At 32.6% G+C, this 19,741-nt stretch overlaps 1 protein-coding gene across 3 annotated transcripts in view; it reads left to right on the forward strand.

Moving 5' to 3' along the window:
* Positions 1-19,741, forward strand: part of pan (pangolin) — a 204,652-nt gene that overhangs the window by 105,817 nt on the left and 79,094 nt on the right. For all 3 annotated transcript variants that reach the window (XM_068768720.1, XM_068768722.1, XM_068768721.1), the window contains exon 4: positions 6,760-6,860. In XM_068768720.1, the coding sequence (XP_068624821.1) occupies positions 6,760-6,860 (101 nt within the window). The remainder of the gene's footprint in view (positions 1-6,759; positions 6,861-19,741) is intronic.

Genomic DNA, 19,741 nt, shown 5'->3' on the forward strand with positions numbered 1-19,741 from the left:
TTACTGTTTTAGTTTTTTCTAAATATTTTTAATGTCATAGTATTTGTTTCTTAAAGTTAAATATATTAAAGAACTTTATTAATTACTATAGAAATCCATTAAATTTTATTCCTTTTTGATACTCCTTTCCCAATGTTTTTTTGGGGTCATTTAAGACCCCATGCGCCTAATTGAGTGATTTTCTTAATGCGCCTAATTAAGGGTTAAATATGTTACTTTAATATTTTTTTATTATTATAAAGCCACCGGGTTCTGGTAGTATCAAATATGCAGGGGCAGATAGCAAACAGTAAATAATTTTAATACTGTACATTGTACTTTGCATGTGCTTGCAAATGACAGTAGAAACGTAGCAACCTGGCGCTCTTGTTTTCGAATATTAACATTATTCATATACCACAAAAAATTATTCCAGCCAAGTTTTATATTTATAACAACTTAAGTTTGAAAATGTGAATTTTTTAATGAATGCTTTCGTAACAACTTTTCTGTGCTAAACTCTACCCGAAGAGTGAAATTTTCCTAGCAAATTACAAGTCTATTAGGTTTATGGTTTCAGAAGTATTGTGACGAATCAGTACATAAGTGGAAATCACTCATTTGAAAATCTATCATCTATGTACGATCCAAGTGCATTAAGCACACGTAATTAATTATAGACAGACGAGTATATCACAACCTTATAAGCCAAGGGCTTTTATCATCACAGAATGTGATTGTGTGTAATGCTGCCCATTGTACATTTTTCTGTACTATTATGAAACTATGTATATATTTCATAGTGTATACAACAAAGAATATCAAATTGAATTGTTTAAATAAGAACGATAATTTGATAGATAAAACCTTTGCGACAAAGGAAACCTCGCATTCAGCGTGTATGACGTTGACACTTCTAAACACGATGATGAACTATTCAATACAAAATGTGCATTTATTAAGTGGTTCGGAACTTGAAGGCCGCGTTATCAACATTATTAACAAATACGCTAACCCGCGTCAAGTGAAACTCTATTTCTGGGAACAAACACTACAAATATTATCATTAATTATCCATATAATATCGGAATAAATTGAATAAAGGTTTTATCTTTATGATAAAGTCTTATACGATCAGCTATCGTGCTCGTATTGTAGAAGTGAGGAGCTCTGTGGTTACAGTTCCCGAAGTTAACAATGTACTTGGTTTTTTCTTCCGATTATTTTGGCTGAAAGCATACGCTAGAGTTCAATATAGTAGAATAACCGAGGCCTCCTTCATTGATTTCTAATAAGATCGGTTGAAAGCGGCCAGCATCTTTACCGTGGCTTGCAAACTTATTTGTAATTAAATTGGATAATAGAAAGTGACGATGATTATCACACTACTTTTTACTTTATTCAACTTCATATATCTAAGCAGTATGCCTTGGTATTTGTCCTAGACGAAGATATGTTATGTCGGATATGTGTTACCTAGAGATCTTACAATATCCCCATCTGCATTGAAACTAAATTCGACCTGCTCGAAGCCTTTGAACCTATTCCCTCCATGAAATGGTTAAATATGTAACGTCTAAGCCGATATTTCAGAAGCCTCCGATCTTAGTTACAATGCTACCAGAAACGCAATGCTAATAATAAATAACGTGTTGACCTCGACGAATGTATTGCTTTTAAGTTATTAATGTCAACTGGTTACTATGAGATACAGTGATGGTCCTATCAAACTTTCTTGTAATACCTAACAGGGATTTTGCATATAAATCAAAATAATGAAGACAACAATTTTTTTAAGAGCCAACATGCTAGTATAACCGCTTTGCAATGGTCTAGGTATGTTGTATGTATATTTACCTTTAGAGGAACATTATTCATCTCATATTATCGTATTATTATTTTCAGTATAAAACAATGAATGGTCTGCTCGACGCTGCCACGGTTTTTATGTGACAATTTCAATGCCTCCCCGCCCTACGAATTCGTATAAACATATGCACGTCACCAGAAGTGTCTGTTTCCCTAATTGTACACTTGTCTTATCAGTGGCCACAATATTTCCTAATGCGGCTGTTTTTACCTTTAATTTTTAATTTTATTGTTTTACCTTTTATAATTTGCAAAAAACTAACGTCTTTTAATAAATTATATTCATCGTCGTTTCACTTGAACATCTGTAAATTGAAATGTACAAAATTAACGATGCACTAATTGAGATCATTAGTACAATTATGCACGAAAACCTAACATGGGAGCTTGTGACTTGTTAATGAATCGTGCTTGTAGGGAAAATGTAAGTACACGTATCATCGTGAAGGTACAGTCACGGCCTCTTTGCATAAAACTAATGTAAATAAAAATAACCTATTTCATAAAAATCTTTAAGCTTGTTTGTTATATTTACTTTCATTATATTAGTCTTATAAGCTTTAAAAGATTGAATTAATAGCTCGTTTATTGCAAATTAATGCATAGTACACCCTGTTCCAAAATAAATGTATTCGAAATTCTGATTACTACATGTGTATTAATGTTTACTATCTGTCCTTGTAAAATTTGTAGTGTCTAAAAATATGGTGGTTTGTCTCATTCCAATACAAAAAAAAATCCTGGTGATTACTTTAAACAGTGTGATTAGAATGGGTGTAGAAGCTTCTGTTTCTTTTTCTAACAAATGCTAAAAGTTCACTTCTTTAAAGCTAAACATATCAGTACATAGAAGGAGTAGTTTACACCAATTAAGTTTATAAAAAATCAATACTTTTGACGTGCGTAAACTTTATAATGTAACGATAATAATAATAATCGACAGACGATCAAATATTTTCTCTAACGGCCCATGCTTTTATTTAACCTTATATGTAGGGTTAAATAAAGGTTACGATGTTACGAAAATGATAACACATTTTTTTTATACTATTCAAGAGTTTTTAGTTAAACGAAATGTTTGGTAGAACTTGATTAGTTTACTCTTTTGCAGGATTGATACTATAACATATATCTATCGTCGTTAAATTTCATTCTAAAAGAACAACTGTTTAGTTTCCGGTTCTTCAAAGCAGATAATAATTCTGAGCCCGTGGTAGCTAATCATACTGAACTTGATATAATTTTAAATATAATTCATTATTTAAAAGTACTTTTAAATACCTAATTGAATGAAGATATTTTCATTTGAAAAACTAATCAGACTCAAAGTCTGAATTATTTTTTATTATATTGAATTAACATAAACCAAACGCCCTATTTAATTGGTATTATCATGCCATAATTGCTAGTACGTTATAACAGTTCTTTCTGTCGGTTTAACATTAAACATTCAATTCTCGGTCCGTTCATTACGGACCGCATCGCATAATAACTGAAATAAAGTAGAGGCGGTCATTAGTGTTAGATAAGTGATGCCGGGAATGCTCGTTATAGTAATTCTACTCCCGTCGTTGAATTGCTGACGAATTGTATAAGCACTCCGCGTACTTTACTTTTGTTTATTGCGCGTAATAGTAGAATCTTAAATCATGTTTACAAATCTTAATTAAGAAAAATAAGGTCGGCGCTTTTTGTGAGCGATACGCAATGTTTTATTTACGGTTCAAATGTACTTAATATTGATATCGTAATTCTTAAGTGTCGTCCACGAGCCAGTACACACGGCTTGGATAGCCCTTCTACTAAGTTGACCGACAACATAGTCAAGGTTGCGGGCAACGCAAGACCGGTCATCGGGGCGACTTTTGGGGGAGGAGTGAAGATTCCAAAAGTAGACACCTAATTATCTCAAAACTCTAATGTAAATTCAGTACTTTTTGTTTTAAAATTAACTGTAAATGTATGTAATATAAATTCTTTCAATTAATTTGTTTACACAGGTTAAATGGAAATAGTTGTAAAAGCTTAAAAGGTTTGAATACATACTTCGTTTGCTTTTAATGAATGTATGGTACCCCCTATCTAAAAATCTACGGTTTTAGAAGTAATAGATAATGGAGTGATGTCATAGAAAAAGCTTTTTTAGCTAAAATGAATTATTGTTTACTGTCCGTCTCTGCAGACTTTGTTCTACCGGAAGTTATTGATCCGCCGCAATCCTATAAAAAATATAATATTAAAAAGTGTTGAATATATAGTTCATTTATTGGTAACTTTATAGCTTTCGGGACTATTTTCAGTGACCATGGTAAATACGAATAATAAATACATTAATATAAATTTTATCTAATTTATCGATTGCCTCATAATCTCGAGTGAGTGAGCTCTAGTGAGGAAGTTTCGAACTGTCCGTGAGTAATTTATTTTTAGGTGTAACGTAAATATCGTTGAGTGGTTATAAAGTAGTTTAAATGGTATATATTTATATCAAACTTTTAAAGTTACTACACAGATCATAAAGTTTTATTCATTTTTACGGAAACTAAATAATGATTGCTTAAAATAAACTTAATATCTATATATTACGGCCTATTCATTTTTAATTGTAGCAATGATAATAAATCGCTACATAAATAAATTGCAAAGGATATATATATCCAATCAATGCATAGATAGTTTACTGAGATTTGAAACAAATATGTAACTTTGTTAAAGAAAATCTTTGATACAAAGATATAATGTCGTGGTTGTTTAAATAATACACCATAAAAGTGGAACTTCGAGGATTGATTAAAACGTGTTCATTCAAATTTAAAATATATTTTGATTCAAATTTTTAGTAACCCAGTTCCCTCAGTTCTATGAAAACTGCCATAGTTCTCAATCCAGTAGTAAAATAATATGTAGGGGATCGAATCGAGGCTCCTGAGAGTCATCGAGTCCTCAAGCTTTGCTACCAAACGAGGCCAGGCCCGCTCAAACCCGAGGAATTTGTAAATGTTAATAGTCCACCGGTGACAGTTCGTCATAAAAAGCCATATGAGTCTAAAATTATACAAAAAGTCGAGACGAAAGTCCCTAACTATTCATATAGTATGCATTGGTTACTTATAGCGAATTATGATTGGTTATAATTATTAAAAATCACAAATGTGATAGTGCAGACCGTAGTCGACTCTAGGGTAATTTTTAAAAAGTACGAAACTGAATGCTAAAAAAGATTTAAGCCACATGCTCATCCAGGCCTATAACTAACCGTCAGTTTCCCCAAAATCACGGCTGCCATAATATATCATATTTAAAATATTTTAAATTTTCTCAATAAGTTACAAATATCATTTCGATAATTACAGTTACAGAATTTTGTTTATCGTCAAAACAATTCTAATCAATTTATTTGGTTTCAATTCAATACCGAGAACACAAACTACTGAATTCGTCGTATTTAATATGAATAGTTTAAAACATTCCAATAACATCCAAGTCAGCGAAATTGGAGACAATGCGCACTTGAGGAACTCACCGAGGCGGACCATCGCGGAGTACAGTCGTGAACAATTACGCCAAACGACTCTCGTCTCGGTGTAATTTGCTCGTCAGATACCCACCCCTTGCCTAGCCTAGGTCTGCATTCATTTACTTTCATGGTTGTGTTATGTGCTACAGGCTTCGTTATGGCTGCCTCCAAAATAGGAGGTTCTTAATTAAACCGAGTACTTTTTAATAGTAGCTACTTTGTATTTTTATATTTAAAAATAGCTTTAAGAAATTACTATTATATTATTTTAGTAACAAATATTCGGATTTAGTTGAACAGTGAACAAACACTGTTAAGTAAAAACTGCTATGTGACTTCCAATCCGGTAATAAAGTAATATACAGCATCTCAAGCTGAGGCTCTTCAGGGACTTTAGCGTATATTATCAGCATATTAGCTGATAATAATAGCATAGCAACATTACAGATATATGAAATTTAAAAAATCCTGTTTTACGTTTTTAACATATTAACTGAATTTTCTTTTTCGTTTAGATACTAAATATTGTTTTGAGAAGAGAAATTTACGCTTTGGCATTTTTACAGAACTGCTTATTTAAAACCACATGTAATTAAACAATATATCTAAAAATAAATTAATTTCTTTGTTAATAAAGTTATAAGACACAATGTTGTTGAAGGAATTGTAAAATTGCGTGAGTAAAAAGGTGTGGAGGATTTGAAAGAAATAAATTTATATTTTTATTTTCATCAATGATTACACACCTCATAAACAATCTTTGAATCTTAATATATGTACAATTATCCTCGTGTTCCGAGAACTCTTTAACACTTGATAGGTAATGAAATATTAGCGTATATGATTATTTCCATATTGAAACTTTGTTGCAAGATAATCGTTTCAAATTGCTTCAATTATTTCACCAATCGTCACATTATGGACTTTATTAACACGAGAGTTGTTTATTTGAACACTCATATAATGCAATATACTTATTTATCATATATCAGCTTTAAAGCTTTCGAACGAGTGTTTTTAACGCGATTTTTATGCAATACTAAACCCTTAGCGGCAATCGCGCGCTCAGCACTCGGCGCTACTTTATGTAATCTTATATAAGATAAATTCTATTAATACGAGATGTACATATACTTTGTCTTGTTCTAAATTATGTTACTAAGTAAAACAACATTATATGTATCTACAACTTATTGTATGTAACATAAAAAATATAAAGCTTTTTAGAAGCGGTCACCGTTGGTTGCAATACCGTCATTTAAATGTTGAGTCCAGTCATCAATAGCAGCACGCACTCTTTTTATAGGATGAATGATTGTTTTATTGTTTGATTTATACTGATTAAAATATTTATTACATGTTCAGTATATTAAAGTGAAAATGTTTATCAACAGGTAAATTCGAACCGCATCCAGCTGCAAGTTTCAACATGGGCTACCTCGTAACACCGTACCCTTATCCTAATGGCGGTGCCCATCCTCTGCCCGTCTCTATGGTAAGTCTTTAATTTTTTTTAATTAATTTAATAATAGCTTACAAATTGTGAAATCCTGAGTTTTTGGAGTCTTGCTACTTACGTAATGTTATTATGCTTGTACAGTTAAAGGTAGATTGATTTCTATTCAATGATGTCTTCTAGGTTTAACATCGTTTGTTTCAACTATAAAAAATTGTTACAGTGTTTCAGTTTAAATGGCTGCTGAGATTATCTAAGATATACCTTCTTATAAATAATATGGTACTACATAGAGTTTGACTTGCTATCGTTACTTGCTAATAATATTTACGGCTTCCAATTATACGGCTTTTGATCAACAAATAGAGAACACACGTCGACCACAAGATCTGATCATGTCAAAACCATGCACGATACCACAGCAGCTGAAGTAATACACGCCGCCGAAGATCGCTACAGATTGCATAACATATTGTGCTGGATATTGTCCAGAATAATCACAATCCTTAGTAGAGAGTTATTTCCTATCCAATGTATTTTACAATAGGACTATGTTTGTTTAAATATACTTAGTAAATATGTGTTCGTTGGTAGGCGTTAAAAACTTTTAATTTATTTTATTGAGCAAATTGTTAAACGTCTCCGAGTGCCTTGAATATTTCTCGAGTCGACATTTCGTAACTACGACGATTGTTATGTTAACATTGGTGCTGAATGTTTGAGACCAAAACGAATATAAATTTAAATGCATTTGATACTGCTAAATAGTCTACAGCTATTTTCAGCTGTCTTCATATAACCAAAAACACAATGAACATAGTTCTAGTACGACTATTGATCTGTCAAGGTGGTCATTCCATCATTCCTAATACAGCGTGTTTTATTACGTTGTCTGTATAATAATTACATAACCTTTTTTTGAACATTAGACCTTTAATTATAAATGTTTTATAAACAATTCAAATTTTTTTATCAAACAGAGGGTGAAACTGTCAGTATACATTACAATAAGTATTCAGAAAATTCAGAAGAAGAGTAAAAAATGTTAGAATGTAACATCAATTCTACATCTATCCCGATATTGAGGACTTTTTGAAATATACATATGTTACCTTAATTACCTAATTACTCTTGTAAAGGTATAATTGTTGAAAAAAAATGGTATGTGATATTTATAGATTTAAATACTTTTTATAAAGAGAAACGAAGTGGGTTATTATTTTTAACCTCTATCCAAAAAAGGCCTGTGTCTTTACAGTGGAATTAATTGGAGTTGATATTCGGTTAATAACGTGCAATATATAAGGTCATAAAATAATTTTCTTATGAAAATCAGATCACTATCTATTTTTGTATTATCTCAGTGCATTTAGAATTGTTTCATTAATAAATATTTGTTTATCGTTAAATCAATTTGTAAAATTTTCTTTAATGTTTGTTTACACGTCCCCTTGTAAACATGCCTATTATTCAGTGAAGATTTACTGATGTAAAAAATCTTATACAAATGAAATTGTTACATTTACGACAGAGTAAATAAATCGTATCTTAAAGTAATATCTGTCGCACGTATCAAACACTTATACATATCTTATCTAATCGCAATTATCTGATGTGTCCGACTGTGGAACATGCCGATTATGCACTTTTAAATACGTCACGCCTAGGTACAATTCTACACTAGTTTGTGTGCGTTAATTTACTTCTCTATTATTTTATAGACAATTATAGTAAACAATTAAAAATGAAACCAAGTTAATTACACTTGTTAGGATAATAAATGCCTCATACTTTACATAGACGAAAGAAACTCACCTATAAACGTATTTTTTAAAAGAATATAAAATTACATATTTAATTAATATTGAAATTGTTTGGACGCGAAACCATCAAACCCAAGATGTGACAGCACATCTTGGTAATGATGTCTTCTATGACGTGATTTACAGTGTGGAAACCCTTAGTACAATTTTTTTTATTTTAAAAATTGTACTGTAAAAGTAAAGTTACTTAATGAAGACGAGTCTTTATATTAATAATTGCAAGATATTACGTTCTTGCATACTTCTTAGTTACTATCTTTTCATAAATGTGTCAATCCAATTATAGGTAGTGTAAATTAAACAGACATGTGAAGGTATCGATAAATTACTAAATACCAGGACGCTGCTGTAGAGCTCTTAAGAGATATACGTACTCCGTCCTTACATCTAAACTAATAAGTAAAAAACAATTATGTAATTAAAATGTTTGTAAAATTAATTTCCGTATTAGCTTATCTGGATATAAATAATAATAATAAAAGTGCTACAAGATGTAAATATTACGTATCAATTAATTGAAATGACTCAATTATTTTTAGCAAATTCATTGCAATTAGGCATTGATAGTATAAAAGCAATAAACATTAAATTAACATATGCATTTATTTGTCCATTTGTATATCAGTGATGCATTTAATATGTTTATAATAATAAATACTATGTATGCATAGGGTGATTGTTAATAAATGTAACAGCTTTAGGTGGGTTAAAACAAAGCCTATTTAAAGATCAATGCAAAAGGTGTTTTCGTAATCCGGATTTGATTACATATTAAAATTAATTATTGGTATGTCGCATTTCAGTAAAAAAAAATTATTAATGTACCATATATAGAGTGATCACTTTATATAGGATGATTGGAAATAGTTGTTAAAGCAATAAAGCTTTCTGCTGACAAATGAACTATATATTCACTCTTTTAAAGCTTTTACACCTGTCATCCCGTATATAAAATATGAACATATCTGTTCGTAAATGTATATAACAATTGTGTATGTGCCTAAACATTTTAATTTATTTTCATTTTACGATGTCCTTCATGTCCATATTTATTTATATGGTGGATGGTCTTCACGGTATTTTAATAGTCCGCGGGCTATTTTTATTTCATTATTTCTTCGTAATAACCGCACCACGTGTTGTGCCGTCTCCGAACTCCGGACCCGCCGGAAATGGTTACCCAAACAGTTTTTATTTCTGTCTTCATCCTGCATCCGAACGCGTGGAGGAATCTCCATATCACACGTCTTTCTTTGGCCATTTTATTCTGTAATGTTACCTTTTTTACTATTCGAAATATAGTTTTAAATTATAAAACAATTTTTTTTATAATATTGTAATATTGACTTTTAAAGCTAACACTGAAGCTCCTTAAACAGTTGTCTCCAAGTAATAAAAAATCGAACATTGTTTCACGTTTATTTTTAAACTTGCCTGTTATTTTTAGCATATAACAGAACGACAGTATCCACACAGATTTCTATGAAAGCTTACGTATAAAATTGCAATATAATCAAAAGCGAAATTTTTTTTAATTTAAAACAGTAGTTTTTGTTGCGGCGAGCGTTGCTATTAGACTTGATGCTTGTACGGTGGTGTGACCTTTTAACTATAGCCTCGTAAAAAAATACTTCAAAACTTACATCACAATTCAGTCAATGTGCGTTTATATAAGTACTAGTGCGTTGATGGAAACATATTTTAAATATAGTTGACATAAAAAAAAGAATTGTTTATTTATTGTATTGTATTCAAACACATAACATAAAAATAAGGACAATGAACACCATCGTTATAAATGGATACAGCAATACAACGAATTCTTCATTAAATAAATAATAACAAATGCGATTTGTAAATAAAAAGGTAAATTAAATTAAGATTTTAAATCATCAATTCAAAATGACTACAATATATGAAACGAAAAAATTAAAATAGATAATTTACTAATAAACATTAACAATTCATCAACATCATTATTTCCCCCGTAAAACTACTGGACATAGACCTTCCTCATATTATTTATACATATTGACGATTTTTGACTAATTATATTATTAAAAAAATTGACACAAAATTTGCAGAAGTCAAATCAATCAATAGACATTACCATAATAATATGAATGGAATATAAAATCCACCGTGTTATTAGTGTCAAAATCTTTAAGCATTTAGAGCTTAAGAATGTTAAGACTTATGTTTTTAACATTTAAAAAAAAGAAAATTTGAATTCGTGTCGTTTATTTAAAATTGCTTTTTATTGGGTACACCGTAAAAAATAATAAGTTTTTTCTGAATTGTATATATTATTTAAACAACACCAAAAACTATAAATTTACAATAAGATAGATAAACACGAAAAAGTTGAAGGTTTACGTTTAGAATTTATTTCCATGAATAAGTTTATACATTTTACTGTCTTTGAATGTGTAGCGACAATTTCCGATCGATTCTACGTAACGAATGAAAATTTACTATAAATTTATGTATCCATTAGTGGATTGTAAAGTTTATATTTTTAAACGCGAGCGTAAGCATTAAAAAGCGTTTCTTATTAGTATCGACATATTAAAGTGCCCCCGATACTTGAAATGTTTACGTCAATAAAAATGTATTTTATGAGCCGTACAGTGATGGAATAAAATGCAAATGGGGTAGACGAAAAACTGTGTTGTTTAAAATCGAACGCGCTATCGTAGCCTTAATACCCGTTCGATACCTAACCCTAAGCTAGCGAGTACGCATGCACGGGCTTCGCCATTCAAATCCTTTAGAAAGAAATAAGAAACGAAAAAAGAACCTACGGCGAAAATATGAACCTTTGACGCAACAGGTGGACATACGCCTGTCTCATTCTTTTCTACGCGACTTAAAGTTTGCTCTCTGTTGTACGGAAGCCACCCCTACGGTCGCCGCCCCCGCTCTGGGGCGGGAAATTTAAAGGAGGGGATGGGATGAAAACGCTTTTCTTTTTGCTCGCAGGGTGTGTTTCAGAGCTTTTGTCTGGGTGAATGCGGACGGCAATTTCGGGGTCGCTTGCTTTCGCTCCGACGCGGGACTCGGGGATCGAATGCTTTATTTCTTTCCAAAAACAAAATGACCGCATTTCCGTAACGCTAACAAAATGTCATTTTCGTATACAAATTTATATTCCCGTCTTGACTAGTACAATATTTAAAATAATTTTATACTCATTGTTTTTAAAATCATATACATTAATAAAGTGTGGAGAATTTTAAAAAAATAATAATATTATTTAATTACGATTCAAATGAATAATGAATGTTTATTGAAGTCTAGAAATGTGAACCATAATTTGTTAGTTAGCTTTAAAGCTTTTACATATAGTAAATAATAATTAATTTTAATATGTAGTAATCCAAATTTTTAAAACGCTTTTTCTTTATTATATTATCATTGTGTTATTTATTATTTCTGAAACCATTGATTTTTTAATAGGATGTAACCATACATTAATTGACAGCAAATGTGTAAGCTTATACATTAACCACTAAAAGTTTCTAAGCTTACAATAAACCATCCTGTATAAACTTAACAGCTAACTCTGGACTGCATAACATTTTGTTTTAAAACTACTAACATTGTCAGAACGTTTTTAAAACTTTCCAATAGACCGGGGGTACAATGGAAAATCCTGCTCTGTAAGGTATCAAAGGTAGCTAATGAGGTAAATGGGCTATCTGACGCAAAGCCGGCATCAGTGTCAAGGGTGCTGCGGAATTGACGTAAACTTGCATCTCTCAACTCTAAAGTAGTTTGTTCGGCCTCGGGGGGCGCCCTCTGATCCGTTGCCTTTGAGTTCATTGAACTTTGTTAATGTTCGTTAATTACATACACTATTTAAGCAACCCATTCAGATTATTTTTCTAAAATTTAATCTTTTTTTTGTTTGAAAACATTTGTAATGATTTTAATTAAAGCTTAATGTCGGAAAAGTTTTATGAATAGTAATACTATGACTTCTCTGTTAACACAATTCATCGTCATCATTTCAGCAATAGAACCATATACTGCTCGACTTAGGCCTGTAAACGGCCTGCATCCAGCGTGTTCAAAAAGACAAAAAGTCGTTCGAAAATTAACTAAACCTTCGTAATAAAATTAAACAATAGTAAAAATTAAAACCATGAACAATTCAACTCATTCCTGTAAGTATGGGTTGCTATAATACAACCAATTTTCCTACTAATATTGAATTAGACGAGAATCAATATAAAACAGCAGTAAAATACGCAGACGTATCCAAAGCTTTGTGTGCACAATGAAACTACGTAGAAGGCCTTTTCGATCGAATCTCGTACAGCCTATGGCCGGTGAAACTAAGTTTATTATTCGGGCATTTGTTATGCGAATCAAACGTAATATGACAGTGATATAGTCTTTGTAATATTATTGGAAACTAATTAAGTTCACTTTGTGTGGTCATTAGTAAAGTTTTTAATTCAAGCTTCAAAGCAGCTTTTGCATGCGCCTTTGTATATGGACGATGTAACTTTGTCGTTTATGAAAAAAAAAAACAATTTTACAACTGATAAGTTGTTTACGAAGTTTACGAAGGAACACCTTTTGTGATTCGAGTATAATTCTAAGTGTATGGTATCAAAAACTAAAAACATAACATTAATTTTTATTACATATATATTATATCGGATGGAAACATAAATGGTATTTAAACATAGTAATATTAATGTGTCTGCTGTTTGGTTTGCGAATACAAAAGCAAAGATATGGTACGGCGTGGTATCATCACGCGTTATCACCGGCACGTAGCTCCGTGATCACCCACGGGCGGGTGAGCGTACGTGTAACGGTTTATCTAGACGTTATGGGCGTTGTTATTACGTTGCAGACCCGGGATATCTTTAGCGTGATAGTCGGGACACGACGGTCTCTGACGGAGCTCGCTGGTGTCTTGTTTCTATACAGGGTGATGGGTTATACCTAGTGTTTTTTCCTGACAAAACAATTATTATAGTCAACTACGATCCTTACAGTAATTATGACTATAGAAAAAAATTATAGTACCTGGAATGATGGACACATAAGTATATTATATAAACAGAACCGATTTTTACTTACTCTACAGGTTGGTTGAGTATAAAAGTTTTAAAGCGGTGAATGTGTAGATCACTTTCTGTCCATTAATGTATAGTACACCTTATCCAAAAATAATCGGTTTCTGAAATAATAAATAATGTATTGTGATAATAAAATAGGAAACATCATCTTCTAAATACAGATTATTACATATTATTTTTTTTATTTTTGATCTCTCACTGCAGATTTTGTACTGTCAAAAATTATAGGCCTGTCGCATTCCAATAAAAAATGATTATTTTACATACATCAATGTGATCACTTTATACAGGATGGTGGGAAATATGTGTCAAAGCTTTTTGCTGAAATATATATTTGCCCTTTAAAGCCTGTACACGTGTAACTCTATAAACTATGGCACAATAAGAATAAATAATTTTTACAAGAAAAATGTGCTATTTTCATTTAAGAGTTATTTACACTAAGTAGTGGTCTTTTCTATTCACTAATTAGTAAATATTTCTTTGGTTATCAAACGTTTATTGTCCGTAGTAATATTAAGTAATATTCTGCGAACATAACCTAATTGGATTGATCAAGAAGACGTATACGATAAATCTTGTTACCTCTGAAATGCGATACAATAAGTTTAAAATTTTCTCAACGATGTAATTAGCATCGGTTTAGGAAGTATGCAAAGTCCTTATCGATTTCTATAGCCATGCAGTGCACCCTTAAAAAGAGCGTTCAATTCCAGTCTCCAATTCGTCTCCGATACCGGGCATAATTCCGTCCGGGAAAATCATTACACACGCCCCGGTAATTCGAATTTCGAGAGGCCCGCTTCCCCTCCCACTACCCGGGTAGGGTACCCACCCTCAGCCTTCCACGCTGCATCTCATTTTCAAATACTATACTAACGGCTAAGCCCCGTTTCCTATACTACCAATCTCCTGCAATATACGCCAAAATGAACCCTACCCCTATCTGAATATAGCTTATTTTACATTCCCGATTGCAAAATATGCGCACACCATTTGTAACTTTGTACAGTAGATGGTAAAGTTAGAATTTCTTTGAGCTTTCTTCGCCATCGCTACTCGGATTTGGACTGTAACTACACGAGTGGGAAGGGGAGCGCTTTCCACTGAATAATATAGGGGAGATTTCCTCTTATTTTTTCGTGAATTTTTTATTTAAGAAAGGGATAAGATTTTAATGTGGGCGCTCGCTGCCTTTATTACTCGCGATTGCGAGAGATACCCTATTGTTGGGAGTCTTGATGCGTGTGGGGTTTCCGCTTAAAGTATTTTCTATGGGAGATATATCTCGGGGACACCGGGACTGCGTCCGTAATGACGTTTTAGGAGATTTCTTTTTTTATCCCTTGCTGTTTTGTCAGCCGCGGGCGTGGCGTAATCGGCGCTCTTTTTGCTGAAACTCCACGTTTTTGAGCAACGATGTCTTGTGACATATGACACACTTCGAATTATCCTCTTCTTTCCATTGTTATCTCGTTATTACTTTCATCTGTTGTACATTGTACATGGTCATTGGCTATCGGTGTAAAACCTTTAAAGGGGTAAATGTATTGCTCATTTGCTGTCAGTTAATGTATGGTACACCCTTACTAAAATACATTGGTTTAAGAAATAATAAATTACGTAATGATTATATTGTAAGTAAGATAAACCGTTCTCAAAATTTGGAGCACTACATATTAAAATCAATTATCGTTTACTATATGTCCCCGCGGACTTTGTACTGCTAGAAGTTATTCATCATTATCATCATGTCAACCGATAGATTCCTACTGCAAGGCATAGATCTTTCCCAATAACCAGTCTTATGCTACCTGCATTCAGTGATAACCTGCGACTTTACTATGACGTTCGTTCAACTAGCCAGGGGCTCCCCACACCGCATTTACTTTTCTAATTCGATCTCATAGCGAAGCTCCTAGCACAGCCCTCTTCATCGCTCTCTTGGTGACATTGAACCTTCTAATAAGCCCTATCGCTATTGGTCTTATCGCATTGCAATAGAAAAAAATAATATAACGTATTGAAATACGTGGTCATTTTATGTAGATTGAAATTAGTTGTAAAAAGTTTGAAGCTTATTGCCGACAAACAAGCTGTATCCGTCTTTTACACCTATCCTGTGTACTAATGTTTCTGTAATCCAGGAAGAATACAATTTTTTGTATATTTTCCACCGTCATTATTTTGTGCACTTGACCTACATCGTGAGATAAAACTCAAGGTAAGGTAATAATCGTAAAATAAGAAGATATAACGTATTCTTATGAAATGTAGCTTTGTTGTAAATTTAAAGAAAGCTGTTTATTGGAGGGTCTCCTGTTAAAACCAATAATTGCGCAACTTATACGTGATTGGTTTTGGGTCTTTGAAGAATTATAACTTACCAGATATTCTCCTTTCCCGTATCCAACCCATCCAACGATTCCCTTATCCAAGTCAACGTGTTAATACGTTGTAGTAGTACGGAACTAGCACAAATTTACGTAAAAATAAGCTGATTAAGACACTAATATTTCTTATAATTAATTTTATTTCCGATGTCAAATAGACTTCTTTTTTTTGCGACATACTATTTTAATTAAGTTAATTTACAAAAAAAGTATCATCTAAAACGACTATACATATTTCCTTTTAACTATAGGCTCACTTACGCTAACTTATTGAACGATAACTTAATTCAATGATGCTTTAACTAATGACAACGTAACTTATGATTAGATTCTCTTTTTTTTCTCACCAGTGTAAACTAAGGTTAGTTAGGCTGAACTGATATATTCAATCATCATAATTACAGTCATTAGACGTCCACTACTGGACTCAGCCCCCCCCCCCCCCCCGCCAATAAATATCTAAAAGGACCGTTTACCGAAGCCTGCATACAGCAGCTTTCGATATCCTTTACAAGGTCCCCGCAGCGCTTGCCGGTCCGTGGTGTCTATACTCCAGAACCTCAGGACCCCCGCGGTCATTTCATCATTGCGCTATGTGCAGCTCATAAAAATTTCATGATAAATCGAATTATAAAGTTAATGATGAATACAATAATATAATAAATGGCGATTTGGTGTATTGTGAACTGGTATTATACTCCTTATTTATTTTCAATTAGGATACACTTAAAAGTTTTGCAGGTTTTCGATTTGCTTAGAGACTATACCATTAAATTCTTTTGAACTTCAATCAATGTATATAATCAGACTATGTTTATTGCTTTGGAATACAATTCCCAAGTTCTGCCATATCACAGTACGGCATAAAACGAAGTATTACATGGAATTGAGACGCCTACTTAGCATACGCTTAATCGCCTCGTGAATAGCAAAAACCTTTTATGCGTACGCGGTAAATGTATTCCCATTCACTCATGCATTCCGAGAATCACAATCGACTTCGCGCGTCATCTCTATGAGAGCTAATCTCTCAACCTGTCGGCCGGGCTAATGATTATTCCGCTTGCAATGACGAGAGCCTTCGGTAACGCTGACGGAAGCTAGGCTGCATACCCCGGCAGTCTGCCCTTGAACCGGCCTCTTTAACAATGGCATTAAATGTTATGGTTTAAATGGTAGATTCTAGCGGGGAAATAATACGTGATCTTCCACGTTTGTTATTTATTTTTAACTGTTACACACCTTTAATAATAAAATAAAACAGTTGCGTTGGTAGCTTCTCCACTAAGTTGACCGACGACATAATAAGGTCGCGGGAATAGTGTATTCCCTGCGGAAGGCGGGCAGTCTGTGCATTGCAATGGGCTTCAATCGGCTGACGATGATCATGATGAAAACCACTGTGCAGTAAATCTCAATATTATTTTAGAAAGTTTAAATACATTTATGCTTGTCATTTTGATAAACCTCTAAAAAAAATATTTACTAAATTTTTTATCGTGTGAAAATTGTAAGTAATATCTAAAAATTTTAAATAATTTATTTTGCCCAAAACAGGAGTCTCTTGTACATACTTTTATCTGTTTACTTGGTACGTTAACAGATGCAAATATATACAAAATAATTAGATGCAGTTTGTTATATAGTTTAAGTTTCATACAATACTAATACATATCGAATATCGTTAAAATCGTAAAATCGCTTAAGCGTATGATCTTGTACCATACACCAATTCGCCAAATCGGAAGTACGAATATCATTATTAGAGGCGCTTTGTCGGCACGTTTAGGGAGCGCGCTTACGTTACGGTCGCTCGCGCCGTCGCCGATTCCTATCGATGTAATTGTGTATTGTTCACGGCCGATTGCCACTCGCTATTCTTAGGACAATAATTAACACATCACACCTGTTAAGAAGGTGCGCTTGAAATTATTTTCGAATCAAAGTCGTTACTTTATTATTAACATTATTATATTCACATATTATCATATATAGTGTCGAATGAGCAGAATGCCAGACGATATAAATTTGATATAATCTAGAATCAAATCGATGGTTCCTTATGCGCCTCTAATTTAAGAAGGGCACAAAAACTCTGAAGAATATGTGTCATGAAAGAATGCCAAAAAAACCCACGTAATAGAAACTAGAATCAGATTGAGCTCCATACAATAATATTCTTCAACAAACCATCGACAGTACCTTGTCTGAGAGAAGTTTTTTTTACCAGTTTACTTTAGCAAGTAGCCGCGCAACTTTAACGAAATTAGTGATTTATTTTGTATTAAATTACAATCGCATATCACAAAATGATAAGCGTAAACGCAATGTTACACAGAATTCTAATTCCAAAACTTACTTAACAGCGCATAATAATGAATTGGATGCATCAATTACCTCGTGGACGCATATCTTGTCTCATTACTTTACAATTTAAAGAAACGAGACATGCACTGACTATTCAATAGCTGTTTGTGGTCACCTCCGTCAGAGAATAACAGCTAGTGGTTACGGAATTTGGTGTCGTTTGGAGATATGAAAATACCAATAATAGGTAACATGGTTATATTATAGAAATTTCCAGTTATTTTATAGAAATATAAGGAAATTGTATATTTTAGAACGGGTTTGATCGACTTGATGGTAAATAAAACTAGTCAAAGTAAAAATATAATTGATATAGACATACTTGTAAATAATACATATGTAACTATCGAAAGTAATAGATTTATAGGTTTTAAAATTGTGAATATTCAAAAAGTTATGGTTTTCGAATTAATAATTAGAACAGTGATAGTATAGTATGAAAAAAGCGTATTTAAAATTCGGATTCCTGCATATTAAAATGTCGCTGCAAAGTTTGTACTGCCAGAAGTTATTGGACTGGCAAATTTCTATAGAAAAAATAGTAATAAATGTAACATATTTCAAAGTAATCAGTTTATACAGAATGATTGGAACAAGGTTAAAGCTTTACAGTTTTTGATGACAAATGAGTACACGATTCATTCATCTCTTCATAGCTTTTACACATTTAACCAATTACCCTGTATTACTTTTGTAACATTAATAAATTATTCATCGTAAAATTTCAAACATTTTAGTTATCTATAACCGATAAAATTACCAATGATATAAAAAGAATTTTATTTTTGAGCGACATTGGACTATTTATAGTAAGGATAAAAGACGGAGGAACGTTTTCGCATTTTTTTATTTTCAGTTTCTTAATTTAGTCGCCCTTCAATAACATCACCTACCCGCATATAAATAATCAGGGCTTGCAAGGGTTGGGGCGTCACGGCATTGCTGGAGTGGGGGGAGCAGTAATACTTTTAAAAGCGTCATAGCAGTCGGCTCCCTTCAGAGGGCTTTGTGCGGAATCTCATTGTGCGTACAGTAGACGGGAAAAGTCGTTTTGCGAAATTAAGAAAAATTGTGTTTTCCCGTACTTTGATACGTCGGGCTGGAAGAGCATGAATAGAGAGATGCATTCCTATGAAATCTTCTTACGTTTTGTCTGTTTTTTTTTTGTTAATGCTTTGCGTACTTATAGTAGGAAATCGGGAGTGGGATACGCTGCTGTTAGTTTTAAATCTGTATTT

The sequence above is a fragment of the Battus philenor genome, unplaced genomic scaffold, assembly GCF_028537555.1.
Source record: "Battus philenor isolate CCGP_79_NKW_IND1 unplaced genomic scaffold, ilBatPhil1.0.hap1 SCAF_26, whole genome shotgun sequence".
NCBI lineage: Eukaryota > Metazoa > Arthropoda > Insecta > Lepidoptera > Papilionidae > Battus > Battus philenor.